The sequence below is a fragment of the Nannospalax galili genome, unplaced genomic scaffold, assembly GCF_000622305.1.
Source record: "Nannospalax galili isolate Female #2095 unplaced genomic scaffold, S.galili_v1.0 scaffold1711, whole genome shotgun sequence".
Taxonomy (NCBI): domain Eukaryota; kingdom Metazoa; phylum Chordata; class Mammalia; order Rodentia; family Spalacidae; genus Nannospalax; species Nannospalax galili.
Window position 1 is genome coordinate 120,694 of NW_008330347.1, and position 23,783 is coordinate 144,476.

The window sequence follows — 23,783 nt, forward strand, 5'->3', positions numbered from 1 at the left end:
CAAGCCAATTGTTTTAATAAAATTTCTGATTCCTCAGATGAAGGCATTATCCTTTGCAATGCTTTTTCTAATCTTGTTACAAAATTTTTATATGGTTCTTCTTGTTTTTGTCTAATTCTAGAAAGAACAGTGGTTGTACCTCCTGCTCCTGGAAGCTTTCTCCAGGCTGCTACTGTCAATTTAGAAATCTCTTCCAACACTGTTTTTGGTATACTAATACTCAAACTGATAAGAAAAGGCCCTTAGGGCAATTCTGTTTCCCTTGTTAATATAATCTGAAAGGGTGCTTTGCAGGTGGGGTCTAATTGCTTCTTGGCAGGCGGAATTAGCATTTTCAAAGGCCAGATGTTTTACAAAAGCACTTTCTTCTGATTCCCCAGCTATCCTTTCAGCCACACTTGTAAGGCAACTGATAAACTCAGCGTATGACTCATCCCGGCCCTGGCGTGCTTTGCCAGAGAGGAGGTGGCGGGGCCCCTTTGGGGGGAGGTGCCGCCAGGCTTTGAGCACTGCTCCAGGAGCTTGTGCTAAGAGTCCAGGGGGAAAAGCTGCCTGTGCTTCATTTGCGACTGGTGGAGTATTATCTTTAAGAGCCTTTTCACCATTTTTAATAATTTCTTGAATATCTGGATCTAAGGGATGGGCTTTAAGGATACCGTGAATTAAATTCCAATAGGAGAAAGTAGTTACAGGGACCTTTTCTGGCCCAAAGGTTTGGTAATAATCTTGTAATGCTTCCCCTACTCTTTTCCATTTCTTGTGATTTATTGTTCCCTCGACAGGGAACCAGGGGCAGGTGTCATGGATGAAAATAAAAAAACTGTTTTAAATCTTTTCTTGAGACCTTAATTCCTCATGCTCTGAGAGACTCCTTGAGCCCTTGAACAAACTGTTCCTGGGAGCTAGAAGTATTGCCCATGCCTCTTAAATATCGCCCCTGCAGGTCAGTATACGTGCTGACACACACCCGAGAGACCCTGTCGCCTTGTTTGTAACCGTAGGTCTCCGGTGGACGGCTTAGAAGGAACAATACACCACTCCTCCTACTCAAAGCAGGCTGGTCTTTCTCACAGAAACTGGGGTCCCAGGAAGGGACTGATTAAAAGGACTCAAGTTTTTCTTGTTTGAAAGATGCGTCAGCTTACTTTGTCTTCCCGATCTGACTCGCGGTCGGTTCTTCCGCGGCGATCTTGAGCAGACTCTCTCTCACGTGTCAGTACAGCGTGGGGAGTCAGGGGTGCCTGGCCAGGCTGTCTGTAGCTGACGTTCCTCTAGGCGGTCTCCCTCAAGCCCACCACGTTGGGCGCCAGTTGCCCTGGCCCACGGGGCTTCAACGTTGGGGGGGTCGGGAGAATAACCTGAAGGAATGAAACAAACAAGGAATGCGAGGAAATGGAGGCAAGACAAGGATCTGATCAAGCCTCAAAATTTTATTTGAAAGCAGCAGACATATATACTGGTAGTTGGGAGGGGGAAGGTGAGGAGAAGGAAAGTGCTGGGCAGACGCTAATTGGATGCTATAGCTAGGGAGGTTTATTTCTTATCCTAAAGGAACATCTGCTAACTGCTATGGTGAGCATAAAACATTTCTCAAGGCTGACTTAGCCTGGGTCACAAAGTTGTTTTTCTACATTCTTTAACTAAGTGCTATCTTATAGAAACTTACAGAAAACCATAAAGCTGTCTTTTCTCAAGGCCATAGAGATTTGCAGGAAACCATAAGGCTGTCTTCCATAGAGATTTACAGGAAACCATAAGGCTGTCTTTTCTCAAGACCATAAAGATGTTTTTCTTCTGGCCTTTTGGCTCCCAACACCAGATGCTTTGTAATCTTTTCAAAAGTTTTTCTTAATTTCTTTCCTTTTATCTGATGAGATCATTTCCAAAGTCCCATCTTCATGCCTGGAAATTTTCTTCTGCCTGATCAATACAGTTGAGGTTCTCAGCTCTGTGCTTCCATTTACTGAACTTTTTTGGTGTCACAGTTTCTCTTTATTATTGCCATGTACACTGAATTTCTCACTCATATAATGGCCTTCCTATTTTTATTGAATTATCTGCTTTCGTTCCCCTTGAGCTCACTAAATTTACTTGAAGTCGTTTGTATGAAATCTTCGCCACACCGTTTGTCACCTTTCTGTTGGTATGTTGTTTTGTCATGCTTCTTGTGCCTCTGTTGGTATTTGCGTATCTGCAGGGTCAGCTGTCCCTACCGAAAAGGGATATGCTTAATTTGGTGCAGAAGAAAATATCAAAATTTCACTAAACACTGTGATGTCCTCTGTGGGCTTGCCATATGTGACCTTTATTTTTTTAAATTATGTATTTATGGATGTATTTATTGTTTTATGTGTGTGAGTGGGGCCAAATAAGTGCCACAGCCATGTGTGTGCCATGGTGTGTGTGTTGGGGGGTGGGTCAGAGGGCAACTTTTGGGAGTCAGTTCTCTCCTTCCACATTGGGTCCCAGTGCTCAGATTCAGCTCCTCAGTCTTGTTCAGCAAGCTCTTCTATTCACTGAGTCATCTTACCAACTCTCTATTTTTATTTTTGCCAGTATATTCTTGCTATTATGAAGAAGCAAACATCTGGATTTATTTATTTCTATTTTGTTTGTATGAGTGTTTTGTTTACATGCATGCAAGTACATCTCTGTCATGCAATGCCCAACGAAGCCAGAAGAGGGTGTCAGATCCTCTGAAACTGGAGTTATAGATAGTTGTTAGCCACTGTGTGGTTGTTGAGACCACACCAAACCCAGGTCCTCTGCAGGAGTAGCCAGTGTTCTTAACCGCTGAACATCTCTCCAGCCCCCAGAAGGAGAAACCGTCTTCTAGGAGCTGTGTTGTCTACCATCTCACTTTTATTCTCACTCTCCTTTAGCTTTCCATAGGAGTTGTACGCTCTGGGGACTTTTTCTTCTTTGGATTATGATTATATGGAAACTACCCTCCATTAGAATATAGGTTTCTTAGGAACATGAATTTTCTTTGGTATATGTAATGCGCCCGCCCCTAGCAAATAACAAGTGTTAAGTATACTGTGCGATCAGCAAGCATCCTTGTATTTCTTAGATGAATGGGGACTCTTGGCTCTGTCCAGATGAGGTGAAAAATAATGACCAGTGGCAACTGTCTTAGTTTTATTTCTGTTGATAGACTACTCTGACAAAAAGCAACTTCAGGGAGAAAGGGTTTGTTCCCAGTTCCAGGTTACAGTGCATCACAGCAGGGAAGTCAAGGTGGCAGAAGCTTGAAGCAGTGAGTCACATCCACAGTCAAGGGCAGAGACATGCATGCTTTAACACTTAGCTCACTTTCTCTACACTTATACAGTCCAGGGCCCAAACCCAGGGAATGTTGCTGCCCATAGTGGGCTGGGTCTTCCCACATCAATTAACATAATCAAGACAACCCCCTATAGACACGCTCCCAGTCCAATTTGATCTATACAATCCCTGATTAAGATTCCCTTCCCTGGTGAATTTTGATTGTGTCAAGTTGATAATTAAAACTGACCATCAGAGCAACCTAATCCAATTTCCTTTACATCAGTGTCAGCTCTGTGATAGGAGGCCTTTTGTACATAATTCCCTGGAAAAATCAATGTAACCCTTCTAATAGACTGTCTTTGAGTTGGAGTTCATTATATTGGGGTTTAGATTAATTAATCTATTCAACTAACACACAGTGTTCACCTTCTGTATTGCAACATTGATGTGCCTAAGGAAACAGGGATGGCAGTTTTTGCCTCCAAGGAGTTTATGATTTAGAGGCAAGACAGGCCAAAAATAAAAGCAAAGCAAAATAAATTAACAAAATGTTAAGTATATATTGTGATAAAAATGTTAAGTATATGGGGCTGGGGAGATGGCTCAGCAGTTAAAAGCACTAACTGCTCTTGCAGAGGATCCTGGTTTGGTTCTCAGCACCCACTTGGCAGCTCACCACCATCCATAACTCCCAGTTTGAGGGGATCTGATGCCCTCTTCTGGCCTCTGTGGGCATTGCACTCATGGGTGCACTTCCGTACATGTGGGCAAAACATTCATGCAATAAAAATAGGGGCTGGAGAGATGGCTCAGTGGTTAAGAGCACTGACTGCTCTCAAGACCTGGGTTCCAATTCCAGCATCCACATGGTGGCTTGACAATTACAGCTCCAGAGGATCTGATGCCCTTTTCTGGTCCCCAGAGGCACTTCACAGCACAGGTGCACTTACATATGTGCAGGCATAACACTCATACACATAAAATAAAAATAAAAAATAAATAAATAAATAAAAACTTTAATAAAAGAATGCCAAGTGTATGTTGCTAAGTGTAATGAAGGAAAGAAAATGGTGTTATGATGAAAGATTTAGCACATTTACAAAAGCTGTCTTTTCCTGAAATATGTTTGCATTGACACTTATTCTTTTGTAAAACAGTCTACAGTTTCTCATTTTCTGGCTTCCTACTTTTCTTTTTATCAACACCATTAAATTCACTTGTGTCTGTTCACAATTCCAGTCCTACTGATATAACAGGCAGAAAATTCCCTGCTAAATTCCAGTTTTTTCTTAGCCAGCATCATCCAATACGGTTACCATACCCTTTTCTTTTCCTCTGACACCTTGGGGAAACCTGGGTCAGATACAACTATTGCAAAGCTACTCAATTTTCAGTGGAGTGAATAAATATTTATAAGGAGACATAGGAGTCCAGTTGTAGCAGAAAAAGTTATTGGATGGGTGAAAGTTATTGGATCTGCCTAGCTTGGTCTGCTAGTAGAGGCCAATAGAGGTGGATAGTGAGGGAAAGGGCAGGAAACCTCAGTCACATGATGAGACTGTGACTTACGTTTTAAGAGGAACTCTTTTAAAAATATTTTATTTCATTTTTATTTATGTATATATGTATATATGGGTTTGTGCATGTGAGTGCAATGCTGGAGTTACAGATCAATGTGGGTGCTGGGACTCGAACTCAGGTCCTCTGGAAGAGCAGTACAGGCTCTTAACCACTGAACCATCTTTCTAGCCCTTAATGGGAACTCTTTAACCCAACAAGGTGGAGCATACTTTTCATTCATTCTTCTCAAGAGTGAGGGAAGGCTAGGGGAAGACTAAGTCGTGAGTGTTTATGTGGCTGGTGTCCTGGTGGCTAGGCTACAAGGGCTTGAGACATCTCCAGTGACCTCGCTAATTGGGCTTCTTTTTGACCAGTGTTTGTCCAGCATGACGCCGCTCAGCTCTACCTCACAATCTGGAACCTGACTAAGGACCAAATCACTGACGTGGACTTGGTAAGAGCCAGGATCTGAAGTCACGTGTGAGATGCTGCTTGTGGAACTCACTCCATGACTGTTCATGTGCTGCTAGCGAGGAATGAGTTTGGCACAGCTTCCCAGTGTGGTTACTGTCACCTTCTGGACACTTGTGTTTCCAGGGAAGCAAACGTGTGGCTACCACTTCTGAGGCTTTGGTCTGGAAACCACCTGTCCTGACCTAATTCAGTGACCCTCATCGTTTCCCTGTGTTCCCACTTGCAGGCAGAGCAGCTGCGGGCCCTTTTCACAATTGGGATAAAGGAGTCCCTAGTTTGTCTGTGCTGTGCTGTGGAGAGCAGCAGAAACAGCAGCCTCCTGACCCTCTCTCTTCCTCTTTTTGATGTGGACTCAAAGCCCCTGAAAACACTGGTGAGAGACTTCTTTTGGTGAATTTGTGCATTCCAAGATAGCCAGCTCCCCCACCCCTACCCCTTGTTCGTTTACCTACCCTTGGATTTAAAAAATAAATTTGGGGGTTGCAAGATGGCTTAGTGAGTAAGGGTGCTTGCTGCTAAGTCTGATGACCTGAGTTCAATCCCCAGGTCCCACATGGTGGAAGGAGAAGAGAACTGATTCCTATATGTTGTCCTCTGACCTCTGTGCCCACGCCAGTGTGTGTACATGCCTCCCCCTCCAAATAAATGAATGTAATGTATTTTTTAAAGCAACTTGTATTTTACTTGTATGCCCTGGGTCAATCCTTCCTTTAACTTACCCCCCCCAACCAAAAAAAATCCTCACACTGTTCCCCTGGCAAGTCCCATCCTGTTTTGTTCCTGTCGTCAGTGGGTACTTTCTAAAATCCTGCCGTTTAGGGGGATAGAGAAAAAGGGAAGCAACGTTTGAATCCCCACCAGTAGGGGTCAAGGGTTGTTTCTGTGACGGAAACATGACCACCACCTTCTGCTTGTCTTGGTGGGGGCAGGAGGATGCCCTGCGCTGTTTCTTCCAGCCTAGGGAGTTAGCAGGCCCAGGCAAGTACTTCTGTGAGAACTGTGGAGAGAAGACATCGGGGAAGCAGGTACTCTTTAAGTCCAATCCTCTTTGCTGGTCTGGGGTTGCCTCATGGGGTTTCTGATAGTCTTTGCAGAACCCCAAGGGCGTCTCATGGTGCTGATGTAAGGGAATCTGACTCCAGGTAGTACCTGGGATCCTGGAGCTTCTGATTTCCAGAAGTGTGGGCATGTCTTCATATCCATATCACTGAGAGGGGCAGAGAGAACCTTTTAAGAACAAGATGAGAACTTTGGGGAGCAGTGGGTAGGGTTTTCCCGTTAGGGTTGGGCCAGAGCCCTAAAGCAGGCTCCATAGTTTCTGTATGGCAGAGACCCAGGGCCGCCATGCAGATGTATGACAATCACATGTTGTGAGTCTGGAAGGCACTCAGCAGATTGGGTGGACAGGAGCCTTCAGCTCTGTACTGTAGCAGCCTGTACTGCCCCTGAGAGAAAGAACACACTGCCAGTCTTGATACTATCTGAATCTGCCCATCATAAGTACATGAAGACTTCATCACCACGCTGATGTTGCTTTTGCAGGTCTTGAAGCTGACCTGTTTGCCCCAAACCTTGACTATCCACCTCATGCGGTTCTCCATCAGGAGTTCCCGAACTGAAAAGATCTACCATTCAGTATGTTTTCCTCAGAGCTTGGATTTCAGTCAGGTTCTTCCAACGGAGAAAGACCTCAGTGATGGAGAGGAGCAGGTGAGGCCTTGCCTTCCATCCTACCTCTATCTCAGCAGACTCACTGTCCCTCTGAGTTAGCCTCCTGTCCCTATTGGCCACTAGACATCACCCACTCCGGATGGAACTCCGCACCAGGTCCACATGGTTGGTCTGTAACTGGCCACCAGACTCGGATGTAACACTGTTCCACATAGTGAGGTTGCTTTCTGAGGCCAGTTTTCACCCAGTGACTTGGGACCCCTGGTGGCCACACTTGGCATGTACAACAGGGGAAAATCAGCTGCAGCTTGGTGTGAGTCATTGAAGTACATATTCAAGACGTTTTCTGTTTTTTTCATTTTTTATAAATTAAAATTTAAGCTACATAAATTTTATTTATTTATTTATTATTTATTTATTTATTTATTTATTTAATTTAGTGTGTGTTGGGGAATGTGTGGAGGTCTGAGGACAACCTGGGGGAGATAGTTATCTCTACCACCGGTCCCAAGGACTGAACCCAGGCTGTTAGTCTTGGAGGCAAGCACCTTTACCTGCTGAGTCATCTCAACAGCCCAAGATAGACTTTCTTCCTTTTTTTTCTGTTTGCTCATTCGCTCTTTTCCTCCCCTTGCTTGCCTCCTTCCTTCCCTCCTCTTTTTCTTCCTCTCTTTCCTTTCTCCTTCCGTCCCTCCATTCCTCCGTCCCTCCCTCCCTCCCTCTCTCCCTCCCTCCCTCCTTCCCTCCCTTTTTTCAGACAGGGTCTCCCTGTAGCCCCAGCTGGCCTGGAATTCACTATGTAGACCAGACTGGCCTTGAATTCACGGAGATCCACCTGCTTTTGCTTCCCAAGTGCTGGGATTAAAGGCGTGGGACACCACACCCTGTTCGCCCTTCTCACACTCCCCCTTCTTGGCGGACCTGAGTACTAAGCGCTCTTCTTGCCCTCTTTTTCCAGGAGCAGGAGCAGGAGAAGGAGGCCTGGAGGAGGGCAGCCTACATCTCCACCCTTCCCAGACTTCTTTCTTAAGCAATACTTTAATGGTCAAACCTATGTGGTCCTGAGAAGCAATGTTTGCTTTTGATTTTCTTTTAAGGAATCAGAAAATGTCCTTATTTTTTAAATATTGGGTTTTCTCAAAATGTGTCAGAGAAGAACCTATAATCCAGTGCTTTCCTTTTGAAGTGACACATGGAAAACTTATCAGCACATGAGCAGACATACCATTTTGGGTTCTTAGTGCCAACTAAACTTTGGTATTAAAATAACCAAAGTCCACTTTGAAGATAATGACAAAATAGCCTAGTTTTTGGACCAAATTTTAACTGAGGAAAGTTTAATTCATTTGTTCCAAGATAATGATTTCTGTTTGTAACTCCAGTTCCAAGGAAATTCCATGTCCTCTTCTGACATTGCATGATACAGGTGCACTTACATGCATGCAGGCAATATACTTATACACATAAAATAAAAATAAAAGGGTTTCATTATGGAAAAATTTAAATAAATACAAAGGAGTGAGGAATATATAATAAATCCTCATGTATCCATCAAGCAGTTTAAATAGACACAGAAACCCTTGACCAGTCTCAGTTTGCCTCAATATCATCCTCTTCTTTTACTCAATTTTCTCCTGGATTATTTTGAAGCGAATCCCAGAGTTTATACTATTTCATTTAAAAAATATTTATTTAGTTCTCTCTAAAGAGTGAGCACTCATTTTTAGCATACTCAACTCTGTCTCATAATTTCTTTAATATTTACAAATATCCAACCAATGTCCTGATACCTCTGTTCTATAATTTCTGTGGGTGAATTTAGATCCAAACTCTATATTTGCATTTGGCTAACCCACCCCCACCTCCTTTTCTTCCCCTTCCTTCTCTCTCTGTCCTTTTCCCTCCCTCCACTTCCTCTCCCCCTTCCTTTTTCCTTCCCTCCCTCCTCTTCCTCCTCCTCCTCTTCTGCCTTCTCTTTCTCTTTTAAGTTTTTTTCCCATCCTTTTTTTCTTGTTATTATAATCCTTAATTGGTGTCTTTAACATATTCCTCCCATCACCTTCCTTTTTTGTAACTTGATCACCATATCCAGATATTGCCTTTCAATTTAACAAATTTCAGCAAAAAAAAAAAAAAAAAAAATTACCGAAAGAGTAGAAGGCACTGGAGGGCCTTCATGCCCTCCTTTCAGGGCCACTTGTCCTCTTCACAGGGCCATAACCCTCTTTCCTTCATTGATGATGTTTCTCAAGTCTCAGGTAATGGCCATTATTTGACTATGTGGAGAAACTATGTAAAGTATTCTTTTCCTTGTTTTTTAAAGTATTCCACAGAAAATGCTAATTTATGAGTTTATTTTTTAAGTTTTAAACTTAGCCAGGTGTAGTGGCTTGCACTTGTAATCCAAGCCCTTGGAAACTGAGTTTGAGGACAGCCTAGGGATTACAAAGCAAGACCTTTTCTCAAAAATTCAAAAAAGGGCTAGCTAGCTAGGTGGCTCAGCAGGCCCAAGTCTGAGGACCTGAGTTTGAAGCCCTTACATGGTAGAAAGGGATAAATGACTCCCCAAAGTTAACCTCTGACCTTCATGCATACACAGAGATAAATGAAACAAATAAATGCATAAATGAAATAAATGTCTAGAGTCATCTTTAAAAAGCCAAAAGAGACTTTGAAAATTTAATTAAATAAAAAATTATTTGTGGTGTGTGTGTGTGTGTGTGTGTGTGTGTGTGTGTGTGTGTGCGCGCGCACATATGGAGGTCTGAGGATGACTTTGTGGAGTTGATATTTTTGTAAAATTATTTTTATTTTATGTGTATGAGTGTATTGCCTGCATGTGTGTAAGTGCACCCATGTTGTGCAATGCCCGAGGAGGTCAGAAGAGGGCCTTGGAGCCCCTGGAACTAGAGTTGTGGTAGTTGTTAGCTGCCATGTGAGTGCTGGGAATCGAAACTGGGTCCTCTGCAAGAGCAGTCAGTGCCCTCAACCACTAAGCCATCTCTCCAGCCCCTGGTGTTGATTCCTTCCTTCAACTTTTATATGGGTTCTGGGGATTGAGCTCAGGTCACCAGGCTTCTATGGCAAACATCCCAACCCCCGATCCATCTTGCCAGCCCACATTTAATTAAATTTTGATCAACAAATAAAAATTTTGTGCATATATAGACATATATGACCACAATGTGATGTTGTTGATGTGTGTCAGCACTCATGTAGTGTCAGCAATTAGACAATCTCCATTATAACTTTTTAATGAAGGTATTTAAAATCTATTTTAGGCAATTTTCCATTGTAAAGCACATTAGTATTGACGGTAGTTACTATTCTGTGCAATAGATTTCTGGAATCTATTTTCCCTGTGTAACCAAAGCCTTGTATACTTTGACCAACATCCTCCCTTGACCCTCGTCCCTGGTAGCACCGTGCTACTCTTTGCCTCTGCGACTTTGATGTTTTTAGATGAAGGTACTCTCCTTTTTTCAGGGATTATTGAAACCGGCAGACTTTTAGTTGTTATGAAAGTTAACACTTATAGTAACTTGTAGAACAGTTACAGGAGATGTGCAGGTGGGGTGTTGGCACTCACTGTTGCTCCTGGCCACCTACAGGTCCCCTTGGCTGCCCTCCCATCTCTCCAGCCCCTGGTGTTGATTCCTTCCTTCAACTTTTATATGGGTTCTGGGGATTGAGCTCAGGTCACCAGGCTTCTATGGCAAACATCCCAACCCCCGATCCATCTTGCCAGCCCACATTTAATTAAATTTTGATCAACAAATAAAAATTTTGTGCATATATAGACATATATGACCACAATGTGATGTTGTTGATGTGTGTCAGCACTCATGTAGTGTCAGCAATTAGACAATCTCCATTATAACTTTTTAATGAAGGTATTTAAAATCTATTTTAGGCAATTTTCCATTGTAAAGCACATTAGTATTGACGGTAGTTACTATTCTGTGCAATAGATTTCTGGAATCTATTTTCCCTGTGTAACCAAAGCCTTGTATACTTTGACCAACATCCTCCCTTGACCCTCGTCCCTGGTAGCACCGTGCTACTCTTTGCCTCTGCGACTTTGATGTTTTTAGATGAAGGTACTCTCCTTTTATCAGGGATTATTGAAACCGGCAGACTTTTAGTTGTTATGAAAGTTAACACTTATAGTAACTTGTAGAACAGTTACAGGAGATGTGCAGGTGGGGTGTTGGCACTCACTGTTGCTCCTGGCCACCTACAGGTCCCCTTGGCTGCCCTCCCCACTAATACACAGACATGCAGGATCCTCATCTGCTTCACCATGGTGCTGTACCTGACTGTCCAGCACCTCTGAAGCCTGCAGTCCAAGTGCATGATGTTCCAATGACGCATGGAGAAGTGGGCTGAGTGCACACTTTCTTTGTGCCTAGAGGCAAGCAGCCGTGCCTAAGACTGCATGTAGCAGTTTGGGATACTGGTTCCAGGCTCCTGTGACTCCATAATGGCAGTATATTGGCAGCCTGGAGCCCAGGCCCCAAGCCTGTTACACAGAGTGCACACCTACAGCTTGCTTTAAGAAAGCAGTCTTAACCAATGCACAGATCTGGCTCACAGTCACAAGTTTCTCCGTGCCTAAGACTGCATGTAGCAGTTCGGGATACTGGTTCCAGGCTCCTGTGACTCCATAATGGCAGTATATTGGCAGCCTGGAGCCCAGGCCCCAAGCCTGTTACACAGAGTGCACACCTACAGCTTTAAGAAAGCAGTCTTGACCAACGTGGAGATCTGGCTCACAGTCACAAGTTTCTCCTATTCCTTTTCCACAGAGAAGTAGCTCATCTTTTCATTTTTCCAAGGTTTTGAGGGAGTGAAATGATTTGTTGCCAGCTTTAGTGGAAAGAATTTTGGTCTTTCTATACGTGATCTGTGACATTATTTTTCATTCATTTGTTTATTTTTTGAGACAGGTCTTTTTTGTAGCCCCAGCTGGCCTAGAACTTGCTATGTAGACCAGGCTGGTTTCAGTCTCACAGAGATCCACCTGCCTCTGCCTCCTGGGGGCTGGGATTCAAAGTGAGTGCCACCACGCCCTGTCTTGTGATATTATAGATGCTGCTCTCCAGTCTGTCTACCCAGGATTCTCTCGCACAGTCCCTGTCTCCACTGATGGATTCTCTTTTTCTCATCATTTTGTGCATATTTCCACGGCCCCTCAGTTTTTGAATGTCATTTCATGAATTCTCATGTTTTCATTAATCACCTCAAACTAAAGACATTCACGTTTTATCTTCTGTCCAGTGTTTTCTTGAGCTCCAAATCAATATTTGCATCATCTTATTGAGTGTTTTTACACAGAAATCACAGGCACCAAACTCACTATCTTCATTTCCAAACAGCTCTATTCCATATTTGACTTTATAATTACTAACATATTCCCAATTTCCAAGCCAGAAATTTAGTCTTCTCTCTCCTGCTTCCCTTTGCAACCTAGTCAGTCACAACCTCATTTTGTACCTGGAGGTACCAAGTGCCTGGCTTAGAGTAAGCAGGGAATAGATGTGTGAGGAAATACGGTTTCACGACTCAAGACTGTGCCTATAGAAGGGGGAGTGGCGGTTGAATCATTTTATGCCTTGTCTCCTTCCAGTCTGAAGTACACTATGAACTCTTTGCTGTGATCGCTCATGTGGGGATGGCTGACTTTGGTCACTACTGTGCCTATGTCCGGAATCCTGCAAATGGAAAATGGTTCTGCTTCAATGACTCTCATGTTAGTTGGGTGAGAAACATCATCCAAAATTGCCACTTGCCCTAGATAGCTACCTCTAATAAATCCTGAGCTGGGGGCTATATGGATGCTTAGTGTCAGGACCCTGCAGTCCTATTCTCGGGGAGAGGCACTTTTATGAGTTGCAAAGTCCTTTTCTACATGTGAACTCCATATAGTTTACAACTCTGTGTGAGTTCACTGTGCTCAATGTCTAGGTTTCTGAGGCTCTAGGCTTGGTGTCCTGAACCTTCAGGCCCCATGGGCAACTTCTACAAAGTCAGAAGAATCAGAAATATATGTTAGAACTCTGGGATAGGCATAAGCAAGTCTAAAGGGCTAGTAAAAAAGACTTCTTAGCTGGGTGTGGTGGCTCATGCCTTTAATCCCAGCACTCAGGAGGCAGAGGCAGGTGGATCTCTGTGAGATTAAGGCCAGCCTGGGCTACATAATGAGATCCAGGCCAGCTGGGGCTGTAGAGAAACCCTGTCTCAAAAAAAAAAAAAAAAAAAAAAAAAGACTTCTTTACACAGGACTAGATTCTCCTGTTCTTGGGAGTTACTGGGATGGATTTATCTACAGGAGTGAAGGAAGGTAAATTTCAGTAGCCTGCATTTTAAGACACCGAATAAATGTGAGCTGAATGTTGACTTTAACTGCTTACACACTTCCAGGTCTCCTGGGAGGACATCCAGTGCACCTATGGAAATCACAAATATCGCTGGTAAGAGAAGAACTGGGTGGTTGAAACCTAATGGACTTACTCTGGGTTCTTGGGGCTATATGAGACTCATATGGACTCCACTGTGGCTTATGCTCTGCCGACTCCCCTGAGACAAACTAATTAGCTCCATCTTTCAACATCTGTCCCAACGCGGCATGCTTTTCTCACTATTGGCATTCCGGTAATGCCTCAGCATGTGTAACAGAGTCCAAGCACCGCCTGCCATTTCCCTCTTAACTGCATATGTGGTTTCTGGTCTCTATTGCTCTGTCTTAATTTACCATCTAGGTAACATCCCGTTTGTGGTCTATTACTCATGGCCTTTTCCTACTGTGCAAAGCCTGTACTGATTGACTTAAGCAGATTCGTAGGGGCTTCTTACCCACTGGGTCTTTCCAGTATGCCTCTGTGTACCAAGGACTTTGCTCTTAATTACTCTCTCGTCTAACTTTTTTCGCATTAGACCATATACTGTTTGAGGGGAAAGGACCACTCTTTTCATCTTTTTGTGGCTGCTATAGTAGCTTGCATTTAGTTAAGCACGTGACATTTCACCTTTTCCTATGCTGATATACCTTCTTCTCTTTCTAGGCGGGAAACTGCATATCTTTTGGTTTACATGAAGACTGGATCCTGACAGTTATACTCAAACCTTCAGAGATCAATAGACTATTATTTTCCTTTCCTATACCTGTGTCTGCTACATCTTCAATTAACAAGCATAATTTTAAACTATAATTCAACTTTATTTATGAATGGGGGTTATTATTGCTGTGACTTGGATATGGTTTGTCTTTGGAAGGCTCACACACTGGAGTACAGTCCCTAGGATGGCAGGAGTGAGGTAATAAGGACCTTTAAGAAGTGGGGCCCAGTGGGAATAACTGGTTGATGGGATCTCCCTCTTTTTTGCACTAATAGTTCTTTTTCTGTTTCTCTACCATGCTGTGATATGATTGACCAGGCTGTGCTTGCTGGACCTTCCAGCCACCAGAATTGTGAGCCAAATAAACTTTATTACACAGTCTCAGTACTTTGTTATAGCAGCAGAAAGTGGATTAGTACAATTGTTAAAAAACTTAATAATAAGCTGGGTGTGGTGGCACATGCCTGTAATCCCAGCACTCATGAGGCAAACTCTGTGAGTTTGAGGCCATCCTGGTCTACAAAGTGAGTTCCAGGCCAGCTGGGGCTACAGGGAGACCCTGTCTCAAAAAAAGACAACCCTATCCAAAAAGCCCCCCAAAACAAACTTAATACTAGGGGAGGGAGTGGGCATGGATTTGATCAAAACACCTTATATATGTATGAAATTCTCAATTTTAAAAGTTAAAAAATAATAAAATGGAAAATTATATACACACACATTTTTCCTGATAAAGCTTTAAACTTCTAAAGTAAAAAAAAAACTTAATACAGCATAGGTCCAAATCAGTTGGAATGGATGATTTCACTAGTGGACCTGAATCATGTGGCTAGATCATAATCTTGAGTGTGGCCTTCATTACAAGGCATGGCCTGTTAAGTTGGGAAATTTTGAGTATAGGTATTATCAGAGAAGAATCAGTGGGAGGTATTGGGGTAGCAAGGGACCTTGGTAGGGAAGTATTTCAGTATTTTACAGCTAATGTGACTCTACTGGTATGTCCTGGCTAAACATCAGCAGTAACTCAAAAATTAAAAAAAAAATGGTTTCTTCTTCTTCTGCCTCCTCTTTCTCCTCTTCCTCCTCTTCTTCCTCTTCCTCTCCCCCTTTTTCTCCTCCTTCTCCTTCTCCTTCGTGTGTGTGTGTGTGTGTGTGTGTGTGTGTGTGTGTGTGTTTATGTATGCATGCATGTGTATGTGCCAGTGTGGAGGTCAGAGTACAACTTATGAAAGCCAGTCTTTTCCTTCCACTGTAGATTTGATGATCTAACTCAGGTGACCATGTTTGTATGACACTTACCCTCTGAGCCATCTCACTGGCCCTCACCCTGACTTTTTAGTTTGTTACACATTTACTTGGAAAATATGTCAAAATGCAACAGTGCCTGAACAAAGATAGCTTCACCCTTGGAGTTATTTAAGCCAAGAGTGAGTCTGATATGTTCTCAGAACTTGTTCCTTCTGATTTCTCTCAGAACTGTTCTTCCAAGTGGGGCATACTGTCTTTCTTTATTGAAATAGTACATCTAGTATGTCATGGGAGAGAAATGAGAAACTTGTCTTATCAGAGAAGAATTTTCCTTTTCTGACAACCTACTGATACAAAACCACAAATGACGTTATCAACTAACCCCAACTGTTGTTTGCAATATAAACTGATTGCTTTCAATGTTGCGGCTTTCAGCAATGTTTTCACAACTCTCTCTCTCTCTCTCTCTCTCTCTCTCTCTCTCTCACACACACACACACACACAAACACACACACACACACAAACACACAAATACATTATTCTGGACCAGGGGAAAGGAAGGTCATGAGGGAGAAATAAGGAACAGAATCTAAGATCAAAGCTGTTTAACTCAGCTTGTAAAAGTTGATTACAATAGGAGCCTAAGGCCTATCAAGATTGTTTACATTGTCTTATTAAAGGCTACCTAGATTTTAAAAAAATGATTACAGAGTAAGAAGGCAGATTGAATAGTATTAAATGATCTCAATACTTTTGCGTAGCTGTAACCAAAGTATCTGAGAGACCAGCTTAGAGGAGGAAAGTTTTATTACTCAGTTTCAGAACATACATGGTTGCTTAGCCCTGCGTACATCATGACTGTGTAAGTGTAAGGGAGTCAGTTTTCCTTATCTCATAGTGGACAGGAAGGAGGGAGAGGGAGAGGAGAGAGAGAAAGTGAGAGAGAGAGAGAGAGAGAGAGAGAGAGAGAGAGAGAGAGAGAGAGAGAAGGGTCAGAGAAGAAAGGGATTGAGAACTAGGTATAACCTTCAAAGTCACACTCTTGCCCACTTCCCTCAGCTAGGCCCCACATGAAGTTTCAGCCACAAAATAGTTACCAACTCGGTATCAAGCATTCAACATATGAACCTGTGGAGGCATTTCATTCAAATTACAACAGTATTGTGTGAGCCTGTGGGGACATTTCATATTCAAGTCACAGCAGTAGTGTGCTAGACTACAATCATGGGTAATGTCCTTTCCTGAAAAAGAAATCTGTGGCTTGCCAAAGGACAATTGAGATAAATAAGATACTGAAGATTTGTGCCCCAGGAATTGACAATGAAATCCCTGTCTTGTGAGGTTTGGGGTAAACATTCAGGTGGAAGGAGGCTTAGAGCAAAGAATGATCTTATCTGTAGGGAATGTGCACTCAGTGACGTGGATGAAACAGATAGTACTCAAGGTTGAAAGAAGTCCCATGGCTTTCCCATGCTAAGGAAGCAAGTGCTAAGAGGTAAAGACTGAAAGAGAGGTGTGTGTGGGGTGTCTCAAACTAGGCTAAGACTTTTGGATTTAGTTTGATAGTTAATGAACCATTGAAGGGGTTCAAAAAGGAGAGAAGTGCTTAGCTGTGTTACAGTAAAACTAGTTTTCAGGAAGCCAGTGATGAAGATTAGAGAAATAAATGAGAAAGACATTCACAGTCACTAGAGCCATTTTGGATGAAGAATGGATATGGGTGGTAAGAGGAATCCAGAGAGTCTAACACCAACATGGGAGGTGAATAGGCTGCATGTTAACACCCCCAGATTTTACAGATGAAGTAATGCAGATGTTCATATACTTACTGACTTGTTCTGTATTTCATGTTTGTATTAGCTCAGGTTCTTTAGGGGAACAGAACCTATAGGATGAATACATATTAAAAGGGGATTTATTAGATTGGTTTACACAACATGATCTGGGTAGCCCAACAATGGCTATCTTCATACTGAAGAGGCTCAGTCCATGAGGCTGGATGCTGAAGCAGTCTCCGTCTGGTGCGGAAGGCCTGCAGGATTCCTGGAGAGCTGCTGGTCTTCGGTCCGTGTTGGTAGGCTAAAGAAGCTTAGTTCTGGTGTCAGTAAGATGGCAGTGGTGGTGGCAGCTGCAACAGCAGAGTAGGTGCACTTGCTAGTAAGAGGCTGAGGCAAGCAGGCAAACGCCAAAGCTTTTCCTGGAGCCTTGTTACGTCTGGGCTGTTACCAGAAGGTGCTGTCCACATTTAGAGTGGATCTTCTCACTTCAGTGAACCTAATCAAGAAAATCTCTCACAGACATGCCCAAGAGCTAACCTAATCTAGATAATTCCTCACAGGAGTGCCTAGAGGCTCATAGATGATTCTAGAACTGTCAAGTTGACAATACGTGTTAACTATCACAATACTTGAAAGGGCTTCTACTGAGTGAGGGACAAATTCTCCAAGGGGGTTGTTTTCTGGTATCAGGGCTGACTGGAGGCTCAGGGCATACTTACTCCTCACAGAGGCAGATCAGAGCCAAGTGATAACAGGTACTATTTAGCTAGACTGTGTCAGGGCGAGGGGTGGACTACAGTGAAGATGAACTGTAGTATGCAACACCAAAACTACGTGACCTGGGCTGGAGACACAGCTGAGTAGTTAAGAGCGCTGGCTTCTCTTGCAGAGGACCTGGGTTAGTTCCCAGCACCCACAAGGCAACAACTGTCTATAACTCTAGTTCCAGGGAATCCAGTGCCCTTTTCTGACCTTTGTGGGCACTGGATGACACCTGTGCACTTGCATGCAGGCAATACACTCATACACATAAAATAAAAAAATAAAATATTTAAAAAAATTACATGATCTGGGACTGGAGAGATGGCTTGGCAGTTGAGAGCACTGGCTACTCTTGCAGAGGATCCAGGTTTGATTCCCAGCATCCACATGACTGCTAACAACCATTCCTAACTCCAGTGCTAGGGGATCCAATATCCTCTTCTGACTTCCTTGGTCATTGGATGATACCTGTGCACTTACATACGTGAAGCAATGCACTCATACACATGAAAGAAAAATAATAAATAAAATACCTTTTTTAGGGGGTCTTTTTGAGACAGTCCTTGTAGCAGCAGCTGACCTGAAACTTGCTATGTAGATCAGGCACCAGGCTGGCCTTGAACTCACAGAGATCCACCTGCCTTTGTCTCCTGATTGCTGGGACTAAAGGCATGAGCCAGCACACCTGGCAATAAATAAAATATTAAAAAAATTATGTGATCTGGTAAAAAAGGGAACAAAAGGCCAATTGTTTCAGTTTAGACCATTTTGAACCTGGAAAATTCTTGCTACAATAGGTGGAAGGTAAATGAAGTCTCTCAATGTCCATGGACCCAGCCAAGGCTGATGGGGACTCCTGCCACATCATGAGCCCCAGCCCAGAGGGGATTTCTGAGCTGTGCACAGTGTGGCAACAGACCAGTTCCTAGTACCCTCTCCTACCCAAGCTGTTGCTGCAGGATACCATTGTGAGAATGAACCAACTGAGCTGCACCCCACTGCCATTTGTGACTTCCTTTCTTGGGCTGCTGGGATGGTCCTGTCCTCATACTCTCCACCCCCAGAGGCTGGCTGGTATGGCCCTGCTGCCCTATGTCTACACTATACCATACCTACTTAGGGTCCAAGGTGTAACCACACAGCAATGTAACCATACCTTACACTGCAGGGTGTAGAGCTACATCCTGGGGAGGCTTATGCATCCCCAGCTCTGCTTGGCTTGTAGAGAGGGACGAACTCTGTGTCCCCCTCTCCTTGCTGCATAAACTAGGCCCAAGCCATTAATTAGAATTGATGGAGCTAGGCAGATACTATACCATTGTGACCAGTGGGAACCACAGCCAACATAGCCTGCCAAATTGACATCTTAGGATATTTCTGCAAAGTCTTTACTTTCAAACACCACCTTAGCCGGGCATGGTGGCACACACCATTAGTCCCAGGACTCTGGAGGCAAAGGCAAGCAGATCTCTGTGAGTTCCAGGCCAGCCTGATCTACATAGTGAGTAGTGAGTTCCAGGCCAGATGGGGTACAGGGAGACCCTATCTCGAAAAGGCCAAAAAAAACCCCCAAACCAAAAATAAACAAACAAACAAACAAACAAACAAAAAGCAAACCAACCAACCAAACAAAACCAAAAAACAAACACCGCCTTAAAAAACTGATATAAGGGTCTGGAGAGATGGCTCAGTGGTTAAGAACACTGGCTGCTCTTGCAGAGGACCAGTGTTCAATTCTCAGCACTCACATGGCAGCTAACAACCATCTATAACTCCAGTTCCAGGGGAATCCGACACCCTCTTCTGACCTCTTGTAGGCACTGCATGACACAAATGCACTTACTTACATTCAGGCAATACATTCATACACATAAAATAAAAATAAAGTCTTTTAAAAAATTGGGAGAGACAGCTGAGCCCCAGATGTGCTAATATCAGTGTGGGGGCTCACAAACTAGGAAAAAAGGTGGGGTAAAATGAATCCTCCAAAGGAACACAGTAATTCTATCCTCAGATAGAAAAGGAAAATGATGAAATGTTGAGAAAAGATCATAAGGACACTCAGTGAGTTGCAAGGCAGCTTTAAAATAGAGTTGCTCAAGCAGAGGAAGAAACTTCTAAGTTTAAAGACAGGTCCTTTAAAATAGTCCAGTCAGGAGCTAGATCGATGGCTCAGCATTTAAGAACACTGGCTGCTCTTACAGAGAGTTCCCAACACCCACATGGTAGCTAACAACTATCTGTAACTCCAGTTCCAGGGGATCTGATGCCCAATTCTGACCTCTGAAGGCAATGCATGACATGAGTGCACTACATACATGTAGGCAAAACATTCATGCAGATAAAATAAAAACACACAAATTAAAAAAATAAAGTAGTCCAGTTAGACAAAAAAAAAAAAAAAAAAAAAAAAAAAAAAAAAAAAAAAAAAAAAAAAGTGCCTGACACTTTTATGAGGAATAGTCCATCACCTTTTTTCCCTGTTTTTGGTCTTTTTAAGACAAGGTCTTCCTATAGCCACAGCTGGCCTGGCACTTGCTATGTAGGCCAGGCTGGCCTGGGTCTCACAGAGATCTGCCTGCCTCTGCTCCCAAGTGCTGGGACTAAAGGTGTGCGCCCGCCTCCCCTGCTAGCCCATCACTTTTGAATGATCTCACCTCTTTGCTAGACTATAACAGGTATAACCTGGAGGTTAGTCTACTTTCTAATAGAATCCTTGTTAACACCTGTAACTTCATAAGCACACTACAGTTTGAATTTCTATCCGTATTTTTAAAAATGTTTATTGATTTTTATTTTTTGTATGCATGTTTTGCCTGCATGTATGCAAATGCACCCATGTTGTGCAAAGTGCACAGAGGCCAAAAGAAGGCATCAGACTTCCTGGAACTGTAGTTAAGGACAGTTGTTAGCTTCCATGTTGGTGATGGGAATTGAACCTGGGTTCTCTGCAAGAGCAGCCAGTGTTCTTAACTGCTGAGCCACCTCTCCAGCCCATCTATCTGCAGTCTTGTCTTCAAACTCCTACCAGAATTAGATACTGAGCTCTGCTTGCAGCATTCTGGGACTTCTCTGACCCACATCACCAAACTCTTTCACATTTCTTCTGCAAATGAGTTCCAAAGGCTGAATCACATGGTAAAATTAGCACAGCATCCACCACGTCTGCCTGGATTGATTTTCCATATTACTTTTCTCACTGCTGTGATGAAATATCTGAAAAAAAGCAACTTAAGGTAGGAAGGATTTGTTTTAGATCTTGGTCCATCACAGTGATGGAGTCATGATGATAGGAGTGGCTCAGTGTGAGGTAGCAGGAGCTTAAGTTAGAAATTGCTCACAAGGTGTGGATCAGGAAGCACAGAGCATTCTGGGAAAAAACATGGAGTGATTGTAACCTTTATAGGCTTGTCCCTAGTGACCTACTCCTGTTAGACCCCACCTCCTATTGCCTTCAAAATAGCACTGTAAACTTATAATAAAAAGAGGCAAGTTAGATGAGATAGGTTGGTTGATTTGAAAAAGGCACTGACATGAAATTGACATTAAAATGAGCTTTTTCCTTGGGATGTATAAAAACCATCTGAATTTTAAAATAAAAAGGCTTGTTGAAAAGAAAGTAAAAAAGAGATTTAGTAGGAGAAAGAATCTTGTGACCCTGGGAGTGGCAGATTATGATTATCGGCCTCCCCTCAGCCTGAACTCTGCTGCTACCGGCAGACTGTTGTGTACCGGTCCCCATCTTGGAGGGTCAGGGTGAGGAGAGAGACTGATGGGGTGAGAGAGGCCTTGGGGGGCATCAAATATGGCAGGAGAAAACACCTGGGAGTCTGTGTCAGTGGACAGCTTGTTTATTATGGCGGAAACAGAGGCTTATATAGGAAAGTTTCACAGGCAAAGAGGCGGGGTTGGGTTTTTGGCAGGCAGGCAAGTAGGAGGAGGGAGGGGGCTTAGAAGGCTATGTGGCCTTTGTCCTGTCGTTTGGTCACATGATCTACAAGAGATCTGGTTAGGATTAAGGGATTAGAGACCTAATAGTTTTGCCTGGGGGCTGTTGGGTAAGAGACAGTGTGTTTAGAATGGAGCAGGCCTGACTCCTGCCATCCTCACTGGGAGGTCTCTGGCCGGTGGCCATGCTCTACATTCCAGGCACTCCTGATTTATCCCAACAATGGTCAGGTGTTGAGGTGGGAAACCATTATGAAAACATTAGGAGGGTGGGGCTGGAGGGATGGCTCAGTGTTTAAGAGTGCATACTCCTCTTGTAGGGAACCCAGGTTTGGATTCAATTTCCAGTACCCACATGGTGGCTAACAACCACCTGTAACTTCAGTTTCAGGGGATCTGACATCCTCTTCTGACCTCTGCAGACTCCTGAATATGCACACACGCATGCATGCTCATATATATATATATATATATATATATATATATATATATATATCTCTTAACAGTCTTAAGCACTGAGTTATCTCTCTAGTTCCAGCCTTCACCCTGTCTTAATACTCCTCCCAATCCCTGACCCCCAATCCCTCCACCTCTTTCTACCAAGTCTTCACCTTACATTTGTGTCTTTTTGTTTTGTTTTTGTTTTTGCTTCGTGACTCACTGGGTTTAACCAGGGCCACTCACAAGAGCATGGGTGTGAAGCTGTCCAATGGTGCATGAGTGATCCACCAGTGGCTATGACTTCTCCTCCAACAGCTTGACTGTCTTTAGCTCCCCTGAATGGGGTAGAGCCCTATGAGCCCCTTTCCCATCTATGACTATTTACTGACTTAATCTTGTGTAAGTCCTATGCGGGCAACTACACAGTTATGAGTTCATGAGTACCATGGCCACACCCCAGTTGCAAGACAGCATTCTACAGCACTTCTATTCATTTGGCTCTTGAAGTTTTTCATCCTTTCTTCTACAATGTTCCCTGAGCCTTGAGGGGCTGATATTGGTGTCCATTTAATGCTAAATAGCTAACAGTCACTTGTTCTCAGCACCTTTATGGGCCATGAATCTCTTCATTAACATCATTTGCTTTGAAGAGAAGCTTCTTTAATTAAGGCTGAGGATAGCACTAGTCTATGGATATAAGTACACATATATTTAAGAGACAATTTGCTAACATATCCATTTAATAAAAACACAAGTAGCAGGCTCACCTTTAGTGCCTATGACCTATTCAGGCCAGGTCCACAGTACTAGGCACAAACTCCTTCCTATGAAGCAAGCTTCAGATCCAATCAGAAATCAGTTGGTTACCCCCATAACAATCATACCACTATTGCACCAGGGGGCACACTTGCTGGGCAAGTCACTACTATGCATGCAGGACAAAAGCTGGGAAAACCATTGCTGACATTCCCCCTGTCCCAACCTGTCTACTTAGCAACTTCCAGCACTGTGAAGGCAAATCAACAGGGAGGAAACTTCCAGCTCAGTTACAGTTTAGTTTCTCTGTAGTCTGCAACGCGTGTGTGATAGTGTCAGCAATAAGATTCAGTTCTGGTAGGCAACCAATGGTGATGGCCATAGCAGTATAGTTTAGGGACCTCTGGGGTCTTCTTGGCCAACAATTTCTAGGGATGTGTCCCACACCTAGCATTGGGATTTTCATTTAATGACCCAAGGCTTCTGCAATCAGTACCTCCTACATAGTGCCTCCATTTAAAGACTAAAATTTTGTCTTAGTTACTTTTTTGTTGCTGTGATTAAAACACTGACTATTACCATTGAAATCTACCTGATGACTTTATAGACATACACAGGCTCCAAGGATCCAAGTACAACCAATTATGACTAGTAATAATCAGATACATACAGATGAGAGACACATGCACCAACATCTCAGTGTTAGTAGCAAAAACAGTGAGTCTTTCTGCAAGGAACAATATATTCTAAAATGA

The 23,783-nt window shown here is 43.2% G+C and overlaps 1 protein-coding gene and 1 pseudogene across 3 annotated transcripts in view; both read left to right on the top strand.

The window, feature by feature from the left end:
* Usp18 (ubiquitin specific peptidase 18) overlaps nucleotides 1-14,481 on the top strand; it is a 39,934-nt gene extending 25,453 nt beyond the window's left edge. Inside the window, exons 5-11 of one of the 3 annotated variants that reach the window (XM_017801677.2) lie at nucleotides 5,205-5,284; nucleotides 5,531-5,677; nucleotides 6,234-6,329; nucleotides 6,847-7,014; nucleotides 12,605-12,727; nucleotides 13,399-13,448; nucleotides 14,040-14,481. In XM_017801677.2, the coding sequence (XP_017657166.1) occupies nucleotides 5,205-5,284; nucleotides 5,531-5,677; nucleotides 6,234-6,329; nucleotides 6,847-7,014; nucleotides 12,605-12,727; nucleotides 13,399-13,448; nucleotides 14,040-14,085 (710 nt within the window). In that variant the 3' untranslated portion in view covers nucleotides 14,086-14,481. Of the gene's footprint in view, nucleotides 1-5,204; nucleotides 5,285-5,530; nucleotides 5,678-6,233; nucleotides 6,330-6,846; nucleotides 7,015-12,604; nucleotides 12,737-13,398; nucleotides 13,449-14,039 lie in introns of all 3 variants that reach the window. The other 2 variants (XM_008847077.3, XM_017801679.2) reach the window with 2 other exon arrangements.
* Nucleotides 14,482-17,342: 2,861 nt separating this feature from the next.
* The window catches only part of LOC103745238, a 32,278-nt pseudogene continuing 25,837 nt past the window's right edge, over nucleotides 17,343-23,783 (top strand).